Consider the following 20,515-nt stretch of genomic DNA (forward strand, 5'->3'; position numbering starts at 1 on the left):
TAGTTAAATTGGGCTTTCTGGGACATGATGCATGAGAAGTCATCAGCAGAAAGCATGCAGCAGCATGTCCACACTGCTCTGGCTTCTCTGGAGCAGGAATGGCTTTGCTATGGCATTTACTTAGTAGGACATGATGTGCTTTGCCATATACAGTGGTGACAAACTGGTGGTCCCTTTTTCCATGCCAGGGGACACAGTGTGTTGTCAAGAAGGAAGGATGCTCAGCAAGTAATCTTCACAGTACTGATGCAGTTTTGTAGTTGAATGTCCTTGTAACATTGGTTGTAAGAGGAAATTTATAATGCTGTATCCCAAAGGTTAAAGCACCAACTATTATAACACTGGGAAATGACATAAGCATTTCGAGAGATTTGCAATATTCCTTTTTTATCAGTCACTTCATTGAAGATCTTGGGAGCTGGAACTCCATGTAATATCAGTTCCCAAAGTTTAAATCAAAGGCACGTTACTGTCACTTGACCGGAAGTGGTTTTGCCGGTGCTGTTCCAGCTGTAAGTAGTATATTTACAGCTCAAATTTAGGGAAGCCAAAGACTGCAGTAATGACAATGGGACCTCAGAGCAGGTAACTTGTAGGAAAACTGGTAGAAGTCTCGTTAAACTTTCTACTACCTGTATATTTTTCATGGGAGTGATAGATGGGAGCTAGTTTTATGGAGGAATGGGAGATGCAAGTAGCCAAACCCAGCAAAAATTAAGTGAGGGAAGGTGGGAAGCCAAAACAGGGCTTTTGGGGCTCTGCCACTCATATACAAGATAGACGACTTGAAAGGCATGAGGATAATACAATGCAAATGTTAAATGACCCTTCAAAAAGCAAAGTCACACAGCATTTAAATTTTCTGCTGAAGAGCAGCCTATTCTCAGTGCTCCTGTAAATCATCTACCATTAACAGGGGAAACAAGTCTATGAATGCCCATAAAAAGCACAATGGCTTTTCAGAAGAACTGGCATGAGCTACTGCTCACGTGTGCAGCAGGTGATACTTTGGTCACTAACTGGCTCACTGACACTCCCTTCTGGCATGCTAGTCCTTGTCCTCACCATCAATGCTGTCACCAGAAGGAAAGTTTCTCCACAAAAACAATGGACAGACAGATAGACAGATAGGCATTTGCTATGATTTTCACCAAGAAATAAAACAGGAGGGTGTAAAATAAAACAGCAGACAAGTTGAATGGTGGCTTTGTGCTTATTTTCTGGGAGGTGGCTTCTTCAACCTGCTGCACACATCTCTCCTGTAAATGTGACAGTAACTGTAAACTAAGAATAATGCAAGAAACTCCAAGAAAAGTTGCTTCAGGGTACAGACTGATAAGCTAAGAGGATTTCTATTGTCATAAAGTAAGTTTTTCCCATAAAAAGCAGATAAAAGCACGTTATTCAGAAAATAGTGGAATTGTATTATTTTGAAATTTCTCCCTGGAGCTGGTCAAAATGCTTAGTGAGAAGTTGCCTCAGAGACACCATTGAGAATTCTTTCCCCTCGGGGGTCAAGAGGCTGGGCCATGACAGTGCAATTGAATTTCCTTTCACTTGCCAACTAAGCCATGCAGCACTGAGAAGGTATTTTGCTCGTTTTGCTGGATTTCTCCAGTTCCAGCCACTCCAATGCCATCATCTCCCTGCCAGACTTCGTGATGGGATTTCTGATTTTTTTCCAGGAGTGAAGCAAAAGAGAATTGCCAAACCCACCCAAAATAAATGCAGCTAAATGTAATCACTCACCAAACCTTGCTCTCAGTGCACAAGTCTTCATGGGCTAACTGCTACATATTGGTTCATAAAATGCACTTTTGTCAGAAAATATTTATGTTAGTAGCTGCAGCAGCAAGGTGACTACCAAAATATCCTCCTGTGCTTTGGGGTTTTGTTGTTTGTTTATTTGTTTTGTTCTTGTTTAGTTTTTTTAAAATCCTCATCCTGTTCTAAATAGGGGAGTGATTCATTCCTCTCTTTCTGTTTAATTTTCCTTCAGCCTACTGTTTTCTCTTTCACATGAAAGGAAAACTACTTTGGTCATAACACAAGGAAAATATGACTGCATAAGCTTGGCCTTCAGAAGACAGAACTAGACCTTAGAATCATGAAATCATAGAATGGTTTGGGTTGGAAGGAACCTTAAAGATTATCTACTCCCAACCTTCCAGCCATGAGTAGGGACATTTTCCACTGGACCAGGTTGCTCAAAGCCCCATCCAACCTGGCCTTGAACAGTTCCAGGAATGGGGCATGCATAGCTTCTCTGGGCAACATGTTCCAGTGTCTCACCATCCTCACAGGAAAGAAATTCTTCCCAATATCCAATCTAAACCTGCCTTCTGTCAGTTTGAAGCCATTGCCCTTTGTCCTGTCACTATGTGCCCTTGTCCAAAGACTCTCTCCAGCTCTCTTACAGCCCTTTTGGAGACTGGATTTTGATTAAGACTGCCATATAACACTTGAAAGAACAAAACATCATGAACTACCTTGAAATTATCTATAGCTGAACAGACTTGCCCTATAGGTTTCCAATTTTATCTTATAGCAGGTATGAATGGATGGAAATGGCAAAGAGAAAAATAATTTGGTACAGCTGCAGCTACTGAACATAGTTTGAGACTCCAGGGCTCTACTTTCAAGAAAAAAGTTGTCTTCCCTGCTAGAATAATGAACAAACATTTATTGATCATCTTCCTTTATCAAAATTACTTAGGGAATTACTGGTGTGGTGAAAAGGGTGAGGGCTTCTATAGTGATGCCAAAGGAGTTTTTGTTCTGATTTTCACCTTTTGTAGATTTTAGGAACACAGTAGTTGTAGATTTTTAGAGAGTTAATATTTCTAACAGTTTAAGTTTAATGCCTTTCTATCACTAACCCGTCCCAGAACAGGGAGCTCAATTTCCTTTAGTTAATTCATCTTGTTTAGACTCCTTTCCAAGGTAGAGCTGAAAGATATCAGAAGGCCTACAGAATGAAACATAAACACAGGTCAGAGTAACCCAAAAGCCAGAACTGGATGAACTCCAAGAGACCTTTGTGTGCCCGAGGAAGAAGAGCTGATGAAGACAGAGGGTCTTGACGACCCCAGACCCAATTCCAGGGGGTTGGACCAGGGGTGGAACCAGGGCTGGACTGAGAAATGTGTAAAGGAATGATTGGAGGGATCTTATTATAAAAGCCATGGAAACAAGAACTGAGGCACATGCATGTCATCCTGTATTCCTGTGGGCTGTAGGCCCTGTGTTATTAAAGGACCTTTACTTTTATCTTACCCTACACTAACGTGGCTCAAAGTCCTGTTTTTGGGGGGAGGGGGTCATTCACAGCATCAATAGGTTAACACACAGGATCAGATACTCAACCAAACTCAGACCCTGTAAGAAAGGAGATTTATTTCTAAGCATGACACATAATTGGATTTACAGTTCTGTGCAGAAAGGGGTGCTGGGTGGTAAATTCTCAAATCCAATACCTTGAGGCACAGAAAAGCAGGCCCACTTACACAGTTACAATCTTAGGTTATTAGCATATCTTACTTCAGTCACTACTTGGCAAAGTTGTTACTGGCTCATCCTTTCTCTGCTTTGAAAGAAAGCCATTGTGTCCCAAGAAATCATAGTTCATGCTCAGTGTCATGGTCTTTTTGTGAGCAGGGGTGGCCTGAGCTGGGGTGTGTTTTTTACTATTACAAGGAGCAAAAGTTCATCATTAGGGCAAGTTTTCATCACAGAACTGGTCAAAATAGTAGGATTTCTGGCTCATCATTGCATGTCCCAGACAAGAAGGGTTTTATCTTTGTTTTCATCCTTCATGACCTTAGGCCATCAATTTTCTGTCTTCCACATTCCCCTGGTTATTGCTTCCATTGGTTAACCACTTTGTTCTTTATCTTGATATTTGGAACTTTGCTTCTGTTATTCATCAAGGTGGGAAACAGGATGGAGGCATCTGTATGGAACCCCTCTGGAGGCTGAGGGTCTGGTTGCATTGGTCCCTGAAGCTTAGTCCATATTTAGACAATGTACAATTATGTCTGTTCATATTCAAGTCATGACAGAGATTGATTTATGGCCCGGTTAAAAAGACAAGACCATTTGAACAAGTACAAGCTGTAATGAGCAGGAGTGGAAATGAACTGGAGGCACAAGCCAGCTGGAGATGGAAACAAACTGGAGCTGCAAAAACACTGGAACCGAAATCAAGCTAGAGATTAAACACAACTGGAGCCTAAAACGTGCTGGAAGCAAGAACAAACTGGACCTATCCACGAGGACCTGAGACAAGCCGGGGATAGAAACAAATAACTTGAACTGCCAATGGGCTGGAGCCACTACCAACCTGGAGCTGGAAGCAGCCATAGCCGTCCATGAGCTGCAGCTGCAAAGTCCCCGCAGCATCCCTGGGCGGGCTGAGCCAGGATCGGGCCATGCATAGGGCACGCAGCAGCAGCACCACCCTCGGTCCACGGCAGCCCGCCTTCTTCCCGAGGGATCCACACCCCACGCGAGCCTCTTGGACACGAGACCCCCAGCCCCGCCAGGTCCCCAGCCCCGCCAGGATGGCTGGGAGCCAAGGCCGGGAGCCGCTGGCGTGGTGGCGCTGGGACTGATCCCGCCGTGGAAACCGGGGCATTGCTGGGGACCCCCAGGCCCCGCGGCCGAGCTGCAGCTGTTCCCAGGGCCGGGACCGCCGGGGCCAGCGCCCAAATCGCCGGGAAAGCCCCGGGCGGTCCCGCCGCCGGGAGCGAGTGAAGCGCCTGCCCCGCACGGTGTCGCCGCCTGGCGGACACACAGCGGCACCGCAGCCCCCGGCACCGCGTGCCCGTCGAGGTGTCCTTGCACAAGGCGGAGGCTCACAAGGGAGGACACGGCCGGGCCAAGGGGAGCACAAGCCGTGGAGAAGGCAGGGGCGGTCCCCTGGCACCTGCCAGCAAGGAGGACCCCAAGCAAGGAAGCATCCCTGCTCTGGGAAGGTGCAGAAGGGAGTGTCCCAAGGGGGATGAGAGGGGGCTGCGGTTCTTACTGTGCCCAGTCTCGAGATCAGCTGGAGGAGATGCTGTGGGCCATGTGCAGCATAAGCCTGAGGCTGGCCATTCCCTCCTTGGGGCAGCACCGGGGTGATAACTTCTGGAGAAGGGCACCATGGCTGAGATATGGAGACAATAGCTGAGATACAGACACTGTAGTTGGGATATGGACACCATAGCTGGGATATGGTGACCCCATACACACCCCGTAGACCCTGCAAGACCCACAGTTCTCCCCACCTCCACTCCCAACCCACAAATAACTAGCCATATCCGTAAAAAAAAAAGTCAAAAAACAGGTTTGCTACTGAAGCCACTTGAGGCAGAAAACACACTTTCCATAACCTCATGGAAGAGTCTCCCCCTCCATGTCCCTACCTAGCCATGTCCCTCTTCATGCCCCCTCTGGCCATGACCCCCTCCATTGCCCCCCAGCCATGCAGTCCTCCATATGTCCCCCCCAAGACAAGCACCATTCCATGTTTGCCCTGGCCATGCTCCCGGCACACCATGAACCACCACCCCAAGGCACGTCCACCCCCATGCACACTCTACCCAGAGACAAGCACTATCACTCCCCAGTTAGACCTTGGCTTTCCCCCCAAAAAGCCCTCGGTGCTGCCTTCCCAGCACGGGAACACCAGGGGGGGCCACACCAAGGGTCCCCCAAACCGTGGCTTATTTAAGGTAGTTCTACTCTGAGCCAGCTGTGGTTTGTGTTGGGGCATAGGAGGGGCTTCACTCCAAGCCCGGACCCAGGGATTGCGCCCTGTGAACTGGGGAGGGTGGGAAGTGTTCGCTGGGCTGGGGGCTGTGCCTTGATTTTGTGTCGTTTGGTTTTGTGATTGGTTTTCACACGCTCCGTTAACAAAACTCCTGCGGGAGGGCGAACCAGGTCGGCTCCTGCCCTGTGACACAGTACGGCGGCTGCGGGGCCTGGGCACCCGGCCTGGGGCTGCGCGGGGCCGGGGGAGCTTCCCTCGGGGCTGCCCAGGGGCAGGGGCCGCGCTGGGTCGTGGGAGCTTCCCTGGGGTCTGCCCAGGGGCAGGGGCCGGACTGGGGCAGGGGCAGGCGCGGGGTCACTGACCGCTGTCCCTGCATGCGGGGGCGGCAGCGGCCCGGACCCCAAGCAGGCGGCACGGCGGGGACTGAGCTCTGCTCTGCTCCCGGCGCAGCCTGGCCACACTCCCGGGAACGCCACGGGGAGAGGAACACGGGGCAGGGGGCTGTGGGTCATGGCTGCGCACGGGGCAGGAACAAGGACAGCTCGGAAGGGCCACCAGGGCCTCCCATGGCCGGGACGGCGCGGCCCAAAGCGCCTCCGTCCTCCATGCCGGGCGCCCTCCCCACCGCGCCTACCCACCAATCAGCTCTCGCTGCTCCGGAGCTTTGGCCAATCGTGACCGGCCGCCCGCGCGTCGCTCGCCCCTCCCTCCGCCCACCCACGGCCTCTGCTTCCGAGGCATCACCGCCCCTTCCCCATCACCGCCCCTTCCCCATCACCGCCCCTTCCCGAGCCATCGCCGCCCCTTCCCGAGTCATCGCCGCCCTTTCCCGAGTCATCTCCGCCCCTTCCCCATCACCGCCCCTTCCCCATCACCGCCCTTTCCCGAGGCATCATCGCCCCTTCCCGAGGCATCGCCACCCGTCCCGGCGCGGAGCAGGGTCTCGGTTTGGCCCATGGTCCGGGCATTCGTGCTGCTGGCGCCGGGCGGCCCCGCCGGCCACGGCCCGTGCCGCGTGCTGTACGCGCGCACCTTCGGGACCCCCCTCGGGACATCCCCCGGGACCCCTCCCGGGGGTCCTCGGCAGCGCCTTCGCCGCAAGGAGCAGCTGCTGGTCGTGGCCAGGTAGCCGGGACGCCCCCCGCCTACACACGGCATCGCTGGGCGGGGTGACTCCAGCCTCCGTGGGAACCCCCTTCCTGGAGATGCTGGGCTCCGTGGGATCCTGTGGCCCCCTCCATCCCCTGAGGCCCCTGGAGTTGTGACACCCCATCCCTCTTCCTGGAACTCCCACAGCCATAATACTTCCTTTTTCTTTTTTTTGGTGGAGGGGATTCTGGGTTTTGTCCTGACCGGGGACACTCCATTACTGTGGGACACTCTCCCTTCCTGACGGGAGCCTGGGGTCAGTGGGACTCCTAGAACTGTGGCAGCCCTGTTTTGGGAGATAGGGCTTAGCGGGAACCCCAGGACCATGCCCTCCCCTGTTCATCAGATCCACCCTTTTGGACCCCTGGGACCCTGTCCTCCTAATAGAGGCGGTCACTCTATCCCTGGATGAGGTGGGGGTCCTTAACACTAAGGTTCTTACTTTCTCTTCCAGGCAAGTGGCGTCCCAGTGCCAACTGCTTCAGTCAGCCTTGGGACGCCCATCCTCCCTACAACTCCCCCAGCTACCCGATGAGCCGGTGTCACTCCAGGATGCCCCGGGAGGCCTTTTTCAGATGTCTCCCGGAGACCCCTTTCCTGATCAGGTGACGGTAGTCTGGTTAACGGTGCTGGCCCTTGCCTTTGCCTTGGTTTGTGACACCCAGGAAAATCTGTCATTGGCTGAAATCACCCTGCGGCGCCTGGTTCCCCGTCTGCTCCTCTCCCTGCGGCTCCTCAGCCCCAGCGCTGACGTCGTGCTCCGTCCCGATGCTGCCGATGGCCTCCTGGATCGTCTCCTGCCCCAAGGGCAGATGCTTTTTCTAAACGAACGTTTCCTCCAGGCAATGGATCGGGAGCTGGGCATCAAAGTATCCCGCTGAGCTACAGATGACATCCCCGCCCACTACCCCTGGATATTTTTCAGTGAGGAGAGACAAGGGAGGGATCCCATATGGTTGCCAAGCCCCACAAGGATGGATGAGAAAAGCAGCTCAGGAATAAAGAGCAACAAGTCGGCAAAGAGCAGGGTTTTAATCTATTTGTCCCCCAAAGGTATCACAGGAGAACTCATAGCTGTCCCCATCAATCCATCCAGAGCTGGGATGGTGCCATATTCCTCTGCCGTTTTCCTGTGCTCTGTTCATGCACTGCTCTGTGCCTGTGTGACAGCAGGCGGTGGCTCTGCATGGTTGTGAATGGACATGAAAAGAGGGACCTCGGAATGGGGTTACCGCAGCTGGAGGTCACAGGCAGGTGGGGGCTCCCTGGCAGGGGAAATGTAGCTGTGGACAGTGCAGAACCCCTCTGCTGTGGGATGGAAACTCACCTCAAGGACAAGAGGAACCCCAGGGGAGGTGGGAAAGCCAGGGGTGTACAACCAACCTTGGTGCATCAGCAGTCACTGGATGGGGGGATTAAATAAACAGGCAGTGAGACAGCATGTAACCGTGTGCCTGGCATGGCAGGGTGGTTGTCCCTGGATGCTGCTGCTTGGGGCCGGGGGACCCATGTGACACCCTGGGAGGTGGCAGAAGCTGACACCCACCTGCCCAGCTCCCCCAGCTGCCACCAGGGTGCAGTGGGGAGCAGGGTCCTACCGTAGCAGTTTCTGAGTGCTGGTAGAGTTACGGAGCCAGGAGTGGTGTGCATGACTCTCCCTGTAGGTCCCTGACCTATTATACAAGCACACGGTAGTGGGTTTTTGATAAAGGGATAAGATGAAAAGGAAGAGAAAAAAGAAGAGATGAAGTAAAGGGGGAAAGAGAAAGAAAAGAGAGGGAGGGAGGAAGTCACCAATCCTGGTTCTGACATCAGTCCAGCTGATGGGATGTCCAGGGTCCTGGTGGTGCAGCCCAGGCTCGGTGTGGGTACCTTCTTATAGACAGGTTTCCCTGCCCTAAACACAGATTTCTTGCTTCCTATACAAATTAGTTATCATGCAGTCTGTTCTTTCACACCTTTGTGGAAATGGGTCAGAGGGCTTTGGTGGTCTTGGGTGGTTTCTCCCCGTCCACTAGACTGACCTTTGGTCAGCAGTATGTGCCTGCTTCTGTGCTGATGCTGTCTTTTTTAATTTGTTGTGTCTCTGTGGACTAGAACAAAGATATTTGTCCCAGGAAAGTGCTGTTCTCCCAGTGCATGGCCCCTTTATCCAGTCATACCTTGTTCTTTCTCACGGCATGTTAGTGCCTACAGTCCTTGGTTTGCTCCATGGCTATCCCGCTATCAGTGTTTGGGTCAGACACATTAGCCCCTTGTCTTCTGGGCTTCTACATTGATACAGCCCTTGAAAAGGTGATCGCTTAAAAAGGGGAAAAGAAGAAAGAGGGAGAGGAAGGGGCAAATGCATTCTATAAGTTATCTCTAAGCTTTGGGAGTAATCTGTCTATAATTCTCCACACCTTAAATACAATCTAATTAGAAAATGAAAAGCAGGAAGGTTAATATTAAAAGAACAATCACAGAGTGCAATATTCAGTTAAAAATCCATGTTGCTGTTGACAACCAAATAAAATGTCCCACCAGTGGACTTCCACATTGTGATGACCAGCAATCAAAGTCCATTGTCTTGTGCTTGCTTCAACAGTCATTTCAGGTCCTCATATTGTGTCAGCTTCTTTACCAGTGTGAGTTTCATACCAGTAAGAATGGGTTGTAAGGCTAAAATCAAGGTATAGTTAGATTTCAACAACTGGTAAGAGGTCACCTGAGCTGAATAACTAAAATCCCAGCCCTTGATTTGAACAAATTTACAAACACGAATGTTAGAATTATTTTTAGCTACTACTACCTGATTATCTACAATTACGCATTCCCAAAGCGTTCCCAAGTGAACACATCCCTTGCCTACATACACATGCATGTTTTCTGGGGTCTGGTCTGATCGAATTTCAAAGTGACACATACTTGGCTCAGTATGAAGACAAGTGTCTTGAGCCTTTAGTGTATTTTCCTGACAGATAAACACTTGTTGTTCCTGCACAATCTTCCTGATAACATCTGTACTTTGCCATTTGTTCTCTATATGCCCATATCCTATGTTTCATGGGATACAGTACAGTTCCATTATAAATTAATCCTAAGCAATGATGGAATATGTTGTTTACACCTTAGCATTAAGCACTGTTAGCACAAAGGCAGTGGCCATATCATTGTTGAGGTTATAAGTAGTCTAAATGCCACCAGGACTGAAGTTTCTTCCAAACTATTATCCCAATTTATCTTCCTAATCTCAATGGGCAAGGTATTGTCTTCACCTTCCCAGATGATAGCAGCTGTCATATACTGCATGCACAATTGGGCTGAATCCAACCAAGAGCCAAAGATACATTGTCTTGGAGTGTTTCAATGATGATAACAGTTAATTGTTGATGAGAACCAACTGCAATCGGAAGGTATGAGCCATTATTATGTATGCATTTGTAGGATTCCACTTGCTGGATTTCAGTGTCACCTGGTCTATAGCCAGAATTCTCTTCCAAGTCAGCCACTTGAATCAGATCTAACAGAGTAGTTTTTGTGTGTGATTTTCCACTCCATCCTAAGGTCTAGTATATTCAGGGGGAGTTGAAGGAGATAAAGAATCATCTTGACCTAGTTCTCTGTCATATGTTTCCATCCCATGTAAGTCTTCTGCACTTTTCCTAGAACTCTGATATCTCAGTTGCCATATACAGTGCCATTTTGGTAGCAGTTTGGTGACCCTGACCATCATCTGTGGTTTCAGTTTAAATTAGGAGTTGTTACTCCCTCATCATCAGACAACAGCACACTTATTGGATCTCACTTTTTGTCAGTGTAATCACCCGTTTACTGTCTTGAACTCCTTCATTGGGTATAAAAAATCAGAGTTGCGAGATCATATTTCTCCAAATGGTGCAGATTCTAAATCCTGCATTGGTGCTCCCTTTTCCATAGGCCCTGCTGACCTGGCATGGGCCAGGCAACACTTTCCCTCTGCTTCTCCTTGATCAACTGCAGCAGGAGCAGCACCTGCTCCACCATGCTAGGTCCTGGCACTGCACAACCTGCTTGATCACATCATGCAGGATGGAGAAGTTCAGCATGCTCAGCACTTTGCTGAAAGAGGCACCAAAGGAGCACCCAGGAGGGCAAGGAGGGAGGCACTCCTCTGCCTGCAGCACCTTCAGCCAGGTCCCAGCCAGTCCCAGCTAGGACAAGCAACACAGTACTCATGTAGCAGATGGAGAGGGAGGCAGAGCCCACTATAAAACTGCCCCACACCCTGGTTGTTGGCCTTTTGAACCTGCTGGCTGAACATGCTTCGTGCTGGCTCCAAGCTGAACTGGCTTTCGTTAACCATTACCACTTGGGCGGGGCAGGAGGGTAGAGGTGCCAAGGCTTCTGGGTACCAGAGCCCTCGGAATCCTGATAGGTACAGCTTGCAGCAGGGATAGGGTGGAAGAGGTGTCCCTGCAACTCTAGAACCCCGTGGCACCTATTAAAGGGCATGAAGCTGGGGCAGAAGCACAGACAGGTGGGAGGAGTGGTGATGCTGGGCTCTGTTTCTGCCCCTCATGGCTTGGCCTTACTGCATGGCTGGCACCAAAGATTGTTGGAGTGGCATCCTTCTGGGGAACAGGGCATTCTATTGGCACTGGCAACACACCTGCTGCACGTGATCCAGGCTGGACTTTGCCTGATGGGGCACTGCCCTGGGCACAGTCCTGCCACAGGATCCAGTTGATCCTGAGGTTGTGGAGGCTGCCAGCAGGGAGGACAGCCGGCACTGTGAGGACCCACCATCAGCCATGGAGCAGGAAAATGTGGTCAGGGAGGAGCTGGGCAGCCTCCATGGCATCCCCCTCTATAAGACCTTCATTGAGGGCTGGCCACAGGTGAAGGCTTTCCAAGCCCGTCCAGATGACCTGCTCATCTCCACCTACCCCAAATCAGGTGGGTGCCACTGGGGAATGGTGAAGGCAGGATGAGGTGACACTGGCCTCTGCAATGCTGTCCCTGTGCTGCAGGCACAACATGGCTGAGCGAGATCATGGACATGATCTACCATGATGGCGATGTGGAGAAATGCCGGCGGGATGCCATCTACAACCGTGTGCCCTTCCTGGAAGTGAAGGCCCCTGGGGTACCAAGTGGTGAGCTTCCCCAGCCTGGCTGCCTGGGTTGGGTGGGGAGGGAGCAGAGCAGGGGTGGGGGTGAGGGTGCTCAACCTCACACCTCTAAGCCCCCCATGCCACAGGAGTTGAGCAGCTGGAGAATACCCCATCCCCACGGCTGGTAAAGACCCATCTTCCAGTCCAGCTCCTCCCACAGTCCTTCTGGGAGAAGGACTGCAAGGTAATGCTACAAGTACCTCCTGCCTCTCTCCCCATCTGGGTTGGCAGGGAGAAGGCACCACTGTGTATCTCCCAACCCCATCCTTGTCTGTCTCCAGATCATCTATATGGCCCGCAACCCCAAGGATGTTGTCATCTCCTACTACTACTTCTACCAGATGGCCAAGATGCACCCTGACCCTGGCACACTGGCCGAGTTCCTGGAGACCTTTCTGGCTGGCAAAGGTGGGGGCTGAGGGACAGGATGCCCACCCGGAAATGCTAGTAGGAAGGACATTCCCCGCTGCCCAGCTTTTCAGCTACTCCCCTGATCATATTCCACAGCGGCCTATGGGTCCTGGTATGACCATGTGCGGGGCTGGTGGGAGAAGAAGAAGGAGAAGAAGATCCTCTACCTCTTCTATGAGGACATGAAGAAGGTGAGGGTGGGATGGAGGGAAGGTGGCCTGGTTGCCCCTCACAGTGTTTTTGGCAGTCTCCTCATGTCAACCACCCTGCAGGACCCACGGCAGGAAATAAAGAAGATCCTGCAGTTCCTGGGCAAGGAGGTGGCAGAGGGAATCGTGGAGAGGATCCTTCACAACACCTCATTCCAGGCAATGAAGAAGAACCCTGCTGCCAACTATGAGACCATGCCCACGGCCCTGATGGACCACAGTCTCTCCCCCTTCCTCCGGAAAGGTGTGGTTCAGCCAGTGGTGGAGAGTTTGGGAGGAATGTCGTGTTGTATTTCAGACGCCATCCATGGCTGCAAATATTTACTCTGTGTTGAGATTTGCCCCACTTGCTTTCTTGCCCTCAGGGATCTGTGGAGACTGGAAGAACCACTTCACGGTGGCCCAGAACGAGCGCTTCGACCAGCACTATCAGGAACACATGGTGAGCTCCGACCTCCACTTCCAGATGGAGGTGTGAGGGGCTCATTCCCCTTTCCAGGAGGACTCTGCTTTTCCTTGCTCCCCTGGTGGGGAGGGTGGGTCCAGATGGAGCATCCTTGCACTGATTCACTTTTTCCCCTGCAATAAATTGTGATAAATGAAGCGTCAATCATTGCCTGCAGAGAAAGGCAGGGTGGGGCTGAACTCCCCAAATTCCAGGCAGTGTTTGGGAGCACTACTCTAGTCAGCAGGAGGGTGGGTGGGTACGTACAGTGGATTTTTAGCCGGTGATGGTCAGGCATCACCGGGAGTGGGCATCCCTCCAAAAACCACCACTGGCCCCTGTCACCTTGGATGCTCCAGTCCCAGCCTACCAAGGTGCCTGGAGGGAGCAAAGATTGGTGAAGAGCGGAAAAACCCCAAAGAACCAGTAAACCTGTTGCTGTCACAGCTCTTGTGTGTACAAGAGCTTTCATGCCTCCAGGTTATGGCAAGTTTCTTGACAGAGTGGGTGTTGGTGGGGCTCACCCCAGGCTCTTTGACCCATCTGGAGCTTGGCAGCCCATGGTCTATGGAACAAAGGTGAAGGGAAACACCTCCCTGCTGGCATACGGCCAGGCTCAGCAACATCACCGTCCTTGCTGCATAGGTAACCCACCCTGCAACCTCCAACCTGGGTGCACTGAGGCCTTGTTCTGGGATGGCCAGTTCAAACCAGTCCCTGTCCCACCGGGGGCAAGGGTGTGCTTTGGAGCCCCAAGTTCCCCGCTTACACACCATTTCTGACCTGTTCTTGAGTTTCCAAGATTGCAGCTTTTTGGCAATACAGCCTCTTGGGGTTGTCTTATCCCCAAAGAGAAGCTACTCGGATCTGATGCCTACAGAGCAGCAGTGCTGTGAGGGGACATGACCCACAGGAATAAATCCTTTCCACACAATTATTTAAATGCCGGTGGAGATCTCTGTGCATCCCCAGCTCCTGCTTTTCCCTGAAGGGTTTGCACATGCAGCCAGTACTGCTGACATACACGGATGGACAGCCAGGGAGGCACGTCCCTGCCTGCAAAACACCTGACTGCCTGGCAGGGCATGCCCCACCTCACTGGGAACTTGGCCCTGAGTCCAAATAGGGGAATTCTCTCTCAAGGTTGCAAAGAGGCAAGTTGCTGCCCCTGCCCCAGCTGCCATCTCTCCTGCCCTCCCCACTCCCTCCCGGCTCTAAGGTCGCCTGTGAGGGACAGGTAAGGAGGAGCATTTCACCACCACCGGCTTTCCCAGAAGCACTCCTGCTTTGCAATCCCGCAAACTTTGGACCCGTGTTTGAGTGGAGTAGGGGTATAACAAAGCCTGATCCCCACATCCCACTAGCAAGCCCCACGTCTGTGTGAGGAACTGAGGACGTCCACTCAGGTGACTCCTTGATCAGGACAGGGTGACGATAAATCCCCCGGGATGTGGGTTGGGATTTCCTCTCTTTGTTTGCCTCTGCAGGTGGAGAGGGAAGCTGTGATTTCCACTCCCGCCCCGGGTGCGGGTACCGGGGTTTCTGAGCACGGCACAGCTCATCACAGGCACCTGGGGACAGTCCTCATCCCCGCTCGCCCCTTCCCTGCGCTCCTCCTGCCGCAACTCCGGGACAAGGTTGCTCCAATCTCCTGCCCCAGCGGTGTCCCCCCTCCTCCCTGAGCCTCCATCTTTCACGCAAGGAAGGGAAAATAGCAAATCCCGCCCCGTAAGCGGCGGACGAAGCTTTGCCTCCTCCCTCTCAGAGCACTTGGAGAAGAGGTAATGGGGGGGGGGGGGGGGGGGGTGGGGGGGGTCTGGCCATGCTTAGGGGGCTCGGCCCATTTCGGGGTGCCCTGGCCTCACAAACAGAGGGCCTGTGTGGGGTGTGCAGGGTCTCAGAGGGTCTCAGTGTCCCTGCATACCCTCGGGAGACAGAAGTGACGAAGCCTCTCTCCAAAAACCACAGTGTGGCGGTTTTGCAGCCTCCATATCCATGGTTTCCACCCTGGCTGGTGGGTGAAAAGGTTTTCTGGGGAGAGAGTCCGGGGAGCCCTGCTCCTTGCTCCTGTCTCTTTCAAACCCTCACTCAGCTCCCCTCAAGAAAGGCTTCCACATGCTGCTGTACAGCAGAGAAACGGGGAAGAAAAAGGCAGAGAGAAAGCAGCCTGAAACCCCAGCCAGGAAAGCTGCTGCAAACTTTTACTCTCAGGAACAGCGCTGCCAGCTTGGTATGAGCAGCACTGCCTGTGCTGACTTGAGCCCCCCCGAGCCAGCCATACCCCTCCACACTCCCTGCACTGCCACCTGGCCCCCAAAATCGCTGTGGAAGACAGGTGCCACCTCCCACGATGCCAGCAAGCAGGGGACAGTTTCCTTCCTGTGGGCAGGATGGATGGGTTCATTTTGGGGACCCTAGGGAAAGAGGTGACCCTGTGATGCTCCTTGCTGCCAGCCACTCCTGCCATGTGTCCCTGTACCCAGCAGGATGGCCAATCCGGACCCCTACCTGCGTCAGCCCTGGCACACAGTGCATGGTATTCCCATGGTCAGTGCCTTTGCCCACAACTGGGAACGGATCGACACCTTCCAGAGTCGTCCTGAGGATATCGTGGTGGTCACCTTCCCCAAGTCTGGTGAGCATTCCCAGGCAACAGAGAGGGGCCCCACTTGGAAAGGGAGGTACCAACCTGCAGATGCCAGGGCTGGGACTGGAGGGGGTGCCAAAGGCAATGCTGGTGGATGGTGACCCTCTGGTGCCTGAGATGGGGCTCTGGTGGGAATGGCATCAGCTGGACACCTGACCTCTCCTTACCAGGCACAACCTGGGTCAGTGAGATCGTGGACATGATCCTGAAAGGTGGTGACCCCGAAAAATGCAAGCGGGATGACATCACGGACCGGGTGCCCATGATGGAGTTTGCTGCCCCTGGGAAGAGGCCAGCAGGTATCAGGGTTCCAGTGGGTGCTGGATGAGGGACAAGCTTGGAGTACCGCTTCCATCCCCAACCACTAGCTTCTGGGAAGGGCAATAAAATAGCATTAGCAAGTTTATGGCCCTGACCAAGGAACCAGAGGGGCAAAAGAGCAAGATGGGCGAGGGTTTAGGGGGAACCATGTGGGAGGGCACTCTACCAGCAGTGGGATCGCTCTTGGGGGAATTCTTTGCAGGCACAGACCAGCTGAAGGCCATGGCATCCCCTCGCATCATCAAGACCCACATCCCAGCTCACATCTTGCCCAAATCCTTCTGGGAAAACCGCTGCAAGGTAACACGCTGGAGTAACACACCTGGAGAGATCCAGAAGAGATAAGGGGGGGTACCTGCCCCATTGGGACTTTGCAAGTCCCCACATGCCACCAAGCTTTCTTCAGATGATCTATGTGGGGCGCAATGCCAAGGATGTGGCCGTCTCCTACTACCACTTTGACCTTATGAACAAGTTCCACCCACACCCCGGAACATGGGCCCAGTACCTGGAGGAGTTCATGGCTGGCAGAGGTGGGACATGGCACCCCTAGTGCATGTGGGGACCCTACAGGGTGCTGTCATCCACTGACATCCCCTGGCTGCTCTCCCTATGCAGTGGCATATGGCTCCTGGTACAACCATGTCAAGGACTACTGGGCGCGGAGGAAGGATTACCCCATTCTCTACCTCTTCTATGAGGACTTGAAGGAGGTGATGGACTGAGGTGGGTGGTGGTGTGGCATCTGGAGATGGTGGCAAGAGGAATAAGCGTTGGCTTGTGTCCCACAGGACCTGCGCCGGGAGATTGCCAAGGTGGCGCAGTTCCTGGGGCAGGAACTGTCGGAGGCAGCACTGGACACCATCACCCGACACACTTCCTTCGAGGCCATGCGGGACAACCCTACCACCAACTACAGCAAGGTGCCCTCTGACCTCATGGACCATGGTGTCTCCCCCTTCATGCGCAAAGGTGAGCGGCTCTGGGAGGCTTTGGGCACGCTGGCCCCCCGGCCCCTGCTGAGCCCCGTCTTGCCTGGCTGCAGGCACCACCGGAGACTGGAAGAACCACTTCACCGTGGCTCAGAACGAGCGCTTTGACCAGGACTACGTGCAGAAGATGTCGGACACCGACCTGCGCTTCCGCACTCAGATCTGAGGAGGCACTGCCTGACACCCCCCAAATCCGACCCATGCTGATGGCACTGCTCCCACACCAGCAGCTCCTTCCCCTTCCCTGGGACTACTGGAGAGAAATAAAATGTCCTCCCTGACCTCTGCAGAGTGTGCTCACTACCCCGTGCCTGTGCTGATCCAAATCATGCTGTCCCCCTGGGGCTGCTATCCTCTCCTTGGGCTGGGGACAAGCAGGTGTCACCCCTCAGCTGCCATAGTGGGGGTTTGCTACTAGCATCTCATGGGATTGCAGAAGGTTGTGGCAAAACTGCACATGTGGAAGGTCTTGGCTGGATGTTGGCAGTGAGAGGTGACTTCCCTGTCCTCACATGGGGAGACACAGTCTGAGACCTGGGGGTGAGAAGCAAGATTGGTGGGGCTGTGGATGTCCACTATGGCCCTGCCTGCAGGTCAGCAGCTGGTGGCTTCTCCCTGCACTTGCCCCTCCCTCCCGGCAGCCGCAAGGCTGGAAAACATTGCTGCCCTCTGAGCCCTGCCTCTTCCCTTCTCCTCCCTGTAAAAACTGCTGTGGGGCCCCGCGTTTCTCAGTTCTCTGCGTTCAGCCTCCCGGTATCACTGATCCAGCGTCACTCTCCTGGTGCAGAGCAGCACTGTGTTAGGTGAGAGGGGTGTCCTAGGGTGCCCTGTGGTTGCATTGTCTGCACTTAGCTGCACAGATCTGTGTGCTATGGGATCCAGGGTGGTGGGTTTGGAGTACTTTGAGGTGCAATCAGCCACCTTAAACCTTCCCCTGACCTGGGGTCTGCTGCAATAACCTCAGGGACCCAGTTCCCTGCTGCCCTGTGGTGCTAAGGCAAGGCTAGAAGTGCTTGGTCTGGGTGATGCTGGCACCCTATTGGCAGCCCCTGCCCTCACTGAGGCCCTGGGTGTGCTCCTGTCCTCACAGATGGGCCCCCTGTTGCCCCTAGATGGGCCCCCTGTCCCTAGTGGTGAGTGCAGTGATATTTGCGGTGACCTCTGCTCTGTGTGCTGGTGCTATCACTGCCACTCCCTGGGCAAGCACTGTGCCAGGTGCCCGGGCTGCCCTGGCTGGTGGCTGCCCTGTGAGGGTGAGAGAGGGCTCCTGTCAACAGCCAGAACCTGCAATGTGTCCCTGTCCCCAGCAGGATGGCAGATCCAGACTTCTACCTGCGTCAGCCCTGGCCCACAGTGCACAGCATTCCCATGGTCAACGCCTTTGCCCACAACTGGGAGCGGGTGGACACCTTCCAGAGCCGCCCTGAGGACATCGTGGTGGTCACCTTCCCCAAGTCTGGTGAGCTTCCCCAAGTCCACCAGATGTGCTGGTACTGCGTGGGCAAGTGTGTTTTACGTCTGAGACCCACGGCCTGGGGAAATGCAGAACATGTGGGGGCTGTCAGGATGGACCTGTGTGGGATCCCCTTTGCCCCCTCAGCAGCAGGTTGAAGTCTGAGGGGTTGTCAGTGATGAGAGCCAATGCCACCCTGGCTGCCCCATGATGGGTTCCTTCCCACAGGCACCACCTGGGTCAGCGAGATTGTGGACATGATCCTGCAAGGCGGAGACCCTGAGAAGTGCCAGCGCGACATTATCAGCAAGAGGGTGCCGATGCTGGAGTTCTCTGCCCCTGGGAAGATGCCTGCAGGTACTGGGGTGTGGGGGCTTGAGCCTGGACATCCCAACAAGGGCTGAGTCCTGGGGGTCTCTGCCAAGGACCCACTGAGGAAGTGCTTTGGGATCCCCCAGGGACAGACCTGCTGGCCACCATGCCCTCACCCCGTGTGGTGAAGACCCACCTGCCGGCCCATGTCCTGCCAAAATCCTTCTGGGAAAACCACTGCAAGGTAGACTTCTACCCTAGTCTCTGCCCTGAGGAGCACCGAAGTCCCCTTGTTCCCATGGGACAGGAACACCCACTGCTCCCTTCAGCATGCTGAGTGGGCATGGGAGTTCTGAGAGCTGGAGCATCCTCCATGTTGCGGGTCCTGGATCTGCCCTCACACCTTATGACCCATCTGCAGATGATCTATGTGGGGCGCAATGCCAAGGATGTGGCCGTCTCCTACTACCACTTTGACCTTATGAACAAGTTACAGCCACACCCCGGAACATGGGCCCAGTACCTGGAGGAGTTCATGGCTGGTAGAGGTGGGACATGGCACCCCTAGTGCATGTGGGGACCCTACAGGGTGCTGTCATCCACTGACATCCCCTGGCTGCTCTCCCTATGCAGTGGCATATGGCTCCTGGTACAACCATGTCAAGGACTACTGGGCGCGGAGGAAGGATTACCCCATTCTCTACCTCTTCTATGAGGACTTGAAGGAGGTGATGGACTGAGGTGGGTGGTGGTGTGGCATCTGGGGATGGTGGCAGGAGGGGTGAGTGTTGGCTTGTGTCTCACAGGACCTGCGCCGGGAGATTGCCAAGGTGGCGCAGTTCCTGGGGCAGGAACTGTCGGAGGCAGCACTGGACACCATCACCCGACACACTTCCTTCGAGGCCATGCGGGACAACCCTACCACCAACTACAGCAAGGTGCCCTCTGACCTCATGGACCATGGTGTCTCCCCCTTCATGCGCAAAGGTGAGCGGCTCTGGGGGCCTTTGGGCATGATGGCCCCCTGGCCCCTGCTGAGCCCCGTCTTGCCTGGCTGCAGGCACCACCGGAGACTGGAAGAACCACTTCACCGTGGCTCAGAACGAGCGCTTTGACCAGGACTACATGCAAAAGATGTCAGACACCGACCTGCACTTCCGCACTCAGATCTGAAGAGGCACTGCCCGACACCCCCCAAATCCGACCCATGCTGATGGCACTGCTCCCACACCAGCAGCTCCTTCCCCTTCCCTGGGACTTCTGGAGAGAAATAAAATGTCCTCCCTGACCCCTACAGAGGGTGCTCGCTACCCCATGCCTGTGCTGATCCAAATCATGCTGTCCCCCTGGGGCTGCTATCCTCTCCTTGGGCTGGGGAAAAGCAGGTGTCACCCCTCAGCTGCCGTGGTGGGGGTTTGCCACCAGCATCTCATGGGATTGCAGAAGGTTGTGGCAAAACTGCACATGTGGAAGGTCTTGGCTGGATGTTGGCAGTGAGAGGTGACTTCCCTGTCCTCACATGGGGAGACACAGTCTGAGACCTGGGGGTGAGAAGCAAGATTGGTGGGGCTGTGGATGTCCACTATGGCCCTGCCTGCAGGTCAGCAGCTGGTGGCTTCTCCCTGCACTTGCTCCTCCCTCCTGGCTGCCACAGCGCTGGCAAACATTGCTGCCCTCTCAGCCCTG

The 20,515-nt window shown here is 53.8% G+C and overlaps 5 protein-coding genes across 10 annotated transcripts; 4 read left to right on the top strand and 1 right to left on the bottom strand.

The window, feature by feature from the left end:
* Nucleotides 1–3,333: 3,333 nt before the first annotated feature.
* On the bottom strand, nt 3,334–6,462 carry LOC139672271 (uncharacterized). Of its 3 annotated transcripts, XM_071556026.1 has the most exons (3): nt 6,118–6,383; nt 5,027–5,149; nt 3,347–4,927 (listed from the first exon to the last, which is right to left on the bottom strand). In XM_071556026.1, the coding sequence occupies exons 1-3, from the start codon at nt 6,265–6,267 to the stop codon at nt 4,265–4,267; spliced, it is 936 nt and encodes a 311-aa protein (XP_071412127.1). In that variant the 5' UTR covers nt 6,268–6,383; the 3' UTR covers nt 3,347–4,264. The 3 variants fall into 3 exon arrangements, 2 of the variants coding, with proteins under 2 accessions (XP_071412127.1, XP_071412126.1); XR_011697896.1 differs by lacking the exon at nt 6,118–6,383 and adding an exon at nt 6,394–6,462 and having other exon boundaries at nt 3,334–5,149; XM_071556025.1 differs by having other exon boundaries at nt 3,347–5,149.
* Nucleotides 6,463–6,560: 98 nt separating this feature from the next.
* On the top strand, nt 6,561–9,463 carry AP5S1 (adaptor related protein complex 5 subunit sigma 1). Its single transcript, XM_071556028.1, has 2 exons — nt 6,561–6,880; nt 7,359–9,463. Exons 1-2 carry the CDS (start codon nt 6,711–6,713, stop codon nt 7,783–7,785), a joined length of 597 nt encoding a protein of 198 aa, XP_071412129.1. The 5' UTR covers nt 6,561–6,710; the 3' UTR covers nt 7,786–9,463.
* A 97-nt stretch (nt 9,464–9,560) lies between these two features.
* On the top strand, nt 9,561–13,269 carry LOC139672273 (sulfotransferase 1 family member D1-like). The gene is given in 8 exon segments (XM_071556027.1): nt 9,561–11,608; nt 11,610–11,821; nt 11,896–12,021; nt 12,126–12,223; nt 12,321–12,447; nt 12,547–12,641; nt 12,723–12,903; nt 13,025–13,269. Coding segments are annotated over 8 exon segments (1,185 nt in total). The 5' UTR covers nt 9,561–11,375; the 3' UTR covers nt 13,138–13,269.
* A 966-nt stretch (nt 13,270–14,235) lies between these two features.
* Nucleotides 14,236–17,347, top strand: LOC139671850 (sulfotransferase 1B1-like). 3 transcript variants are annotated; one of them, XM_071555137.1, is made up of 9 exons: nt 14,236–14,510; nt 14,592–14,885; nt 15,588–15,739; nt 15,922–16,050; nt 16,275–16,372; nt 16,479–16,605; nt 16,691–16,785; nt 16,864–17,044; nt 17,118–17,347. In XM_071555137.1, exons 3-9 carry the CDS (start codon nt 15,592–15,594, stop codon nt 17,228–17,230), a joined length of 891 nt encoding a protein of 296 aa, XP_071411238.1. In that variant the 5' UTR covers nt 14,236–14,510; nt 14,592–14,885; nt 15,588–15,591; the 3' UTR covers nt 17,231–17,347. The 3 variants fall into 3 exon arrangements, with proteins under 3 accessions (XP_071411238.1, XP_071411237.1, XP_071411239.1); XM_071555136.1 differs by having other exon boundaries at nt 15,591–15,739; XM_071555138.1 differs by having other exon boundaries at nt 14,236–14,341; nt 15,591–15,739.
* Nucleotides 17,348–17,783: 436 nt separating this feature from the next.
* Nucleotides 17,784–20,133, top strand: LOC139671851 (sulfotransferase 1B1-like). 2 transcript variants are annotated; one of them, XM_071555139.1, is made up of 8 exons: nt 17,784–17,867; nt 18,375–18,523; nt 18,746–18,874; nt 18,976–19,073; nt 19,251–19,377; nt 19,463–19,557; nt 19,636–19,816; nt 19,890–20,133. In XM_071555139.1, the coding sequence occupies exons 2-8, from the start codon at nt 18,376–18,378 to the stop codon at nt 20,000–20,002; spliced, it is 891 nt and encodes a 296-aa protein (XP_071411240.1). In that variant the 5' UTR covers nt 17,784–17,867; nt 18,375; the 3' UTR covers nt 20,003–20,133. The 2 variants fall into 2 exon arrangements, with proteins under 2 accessions (XP_071411240.1, XP_071411241.1); XM_071555140.1 differs by having other exon boundaries at nt 17,816–17,867; nt 18,372–18,523.
* The last annotated feature ends 382 nt before the right edge of the window (nt 20,134–20,515 follow it).

Source organism: Pithys albifrons, chromosome 5, assembly GCF_047495875.1.
Source record: "Pithys albifrons albifrons isolate INPA30051 chromosome 5, PitAlb_v1, whole genome shotgun sequence".
Lineage (NCBI taxonomy): Eukaryota > Metazoa > Chordata > Aves > Passeriformes > Thamnophilidae > Pithys > Pithys albifrons.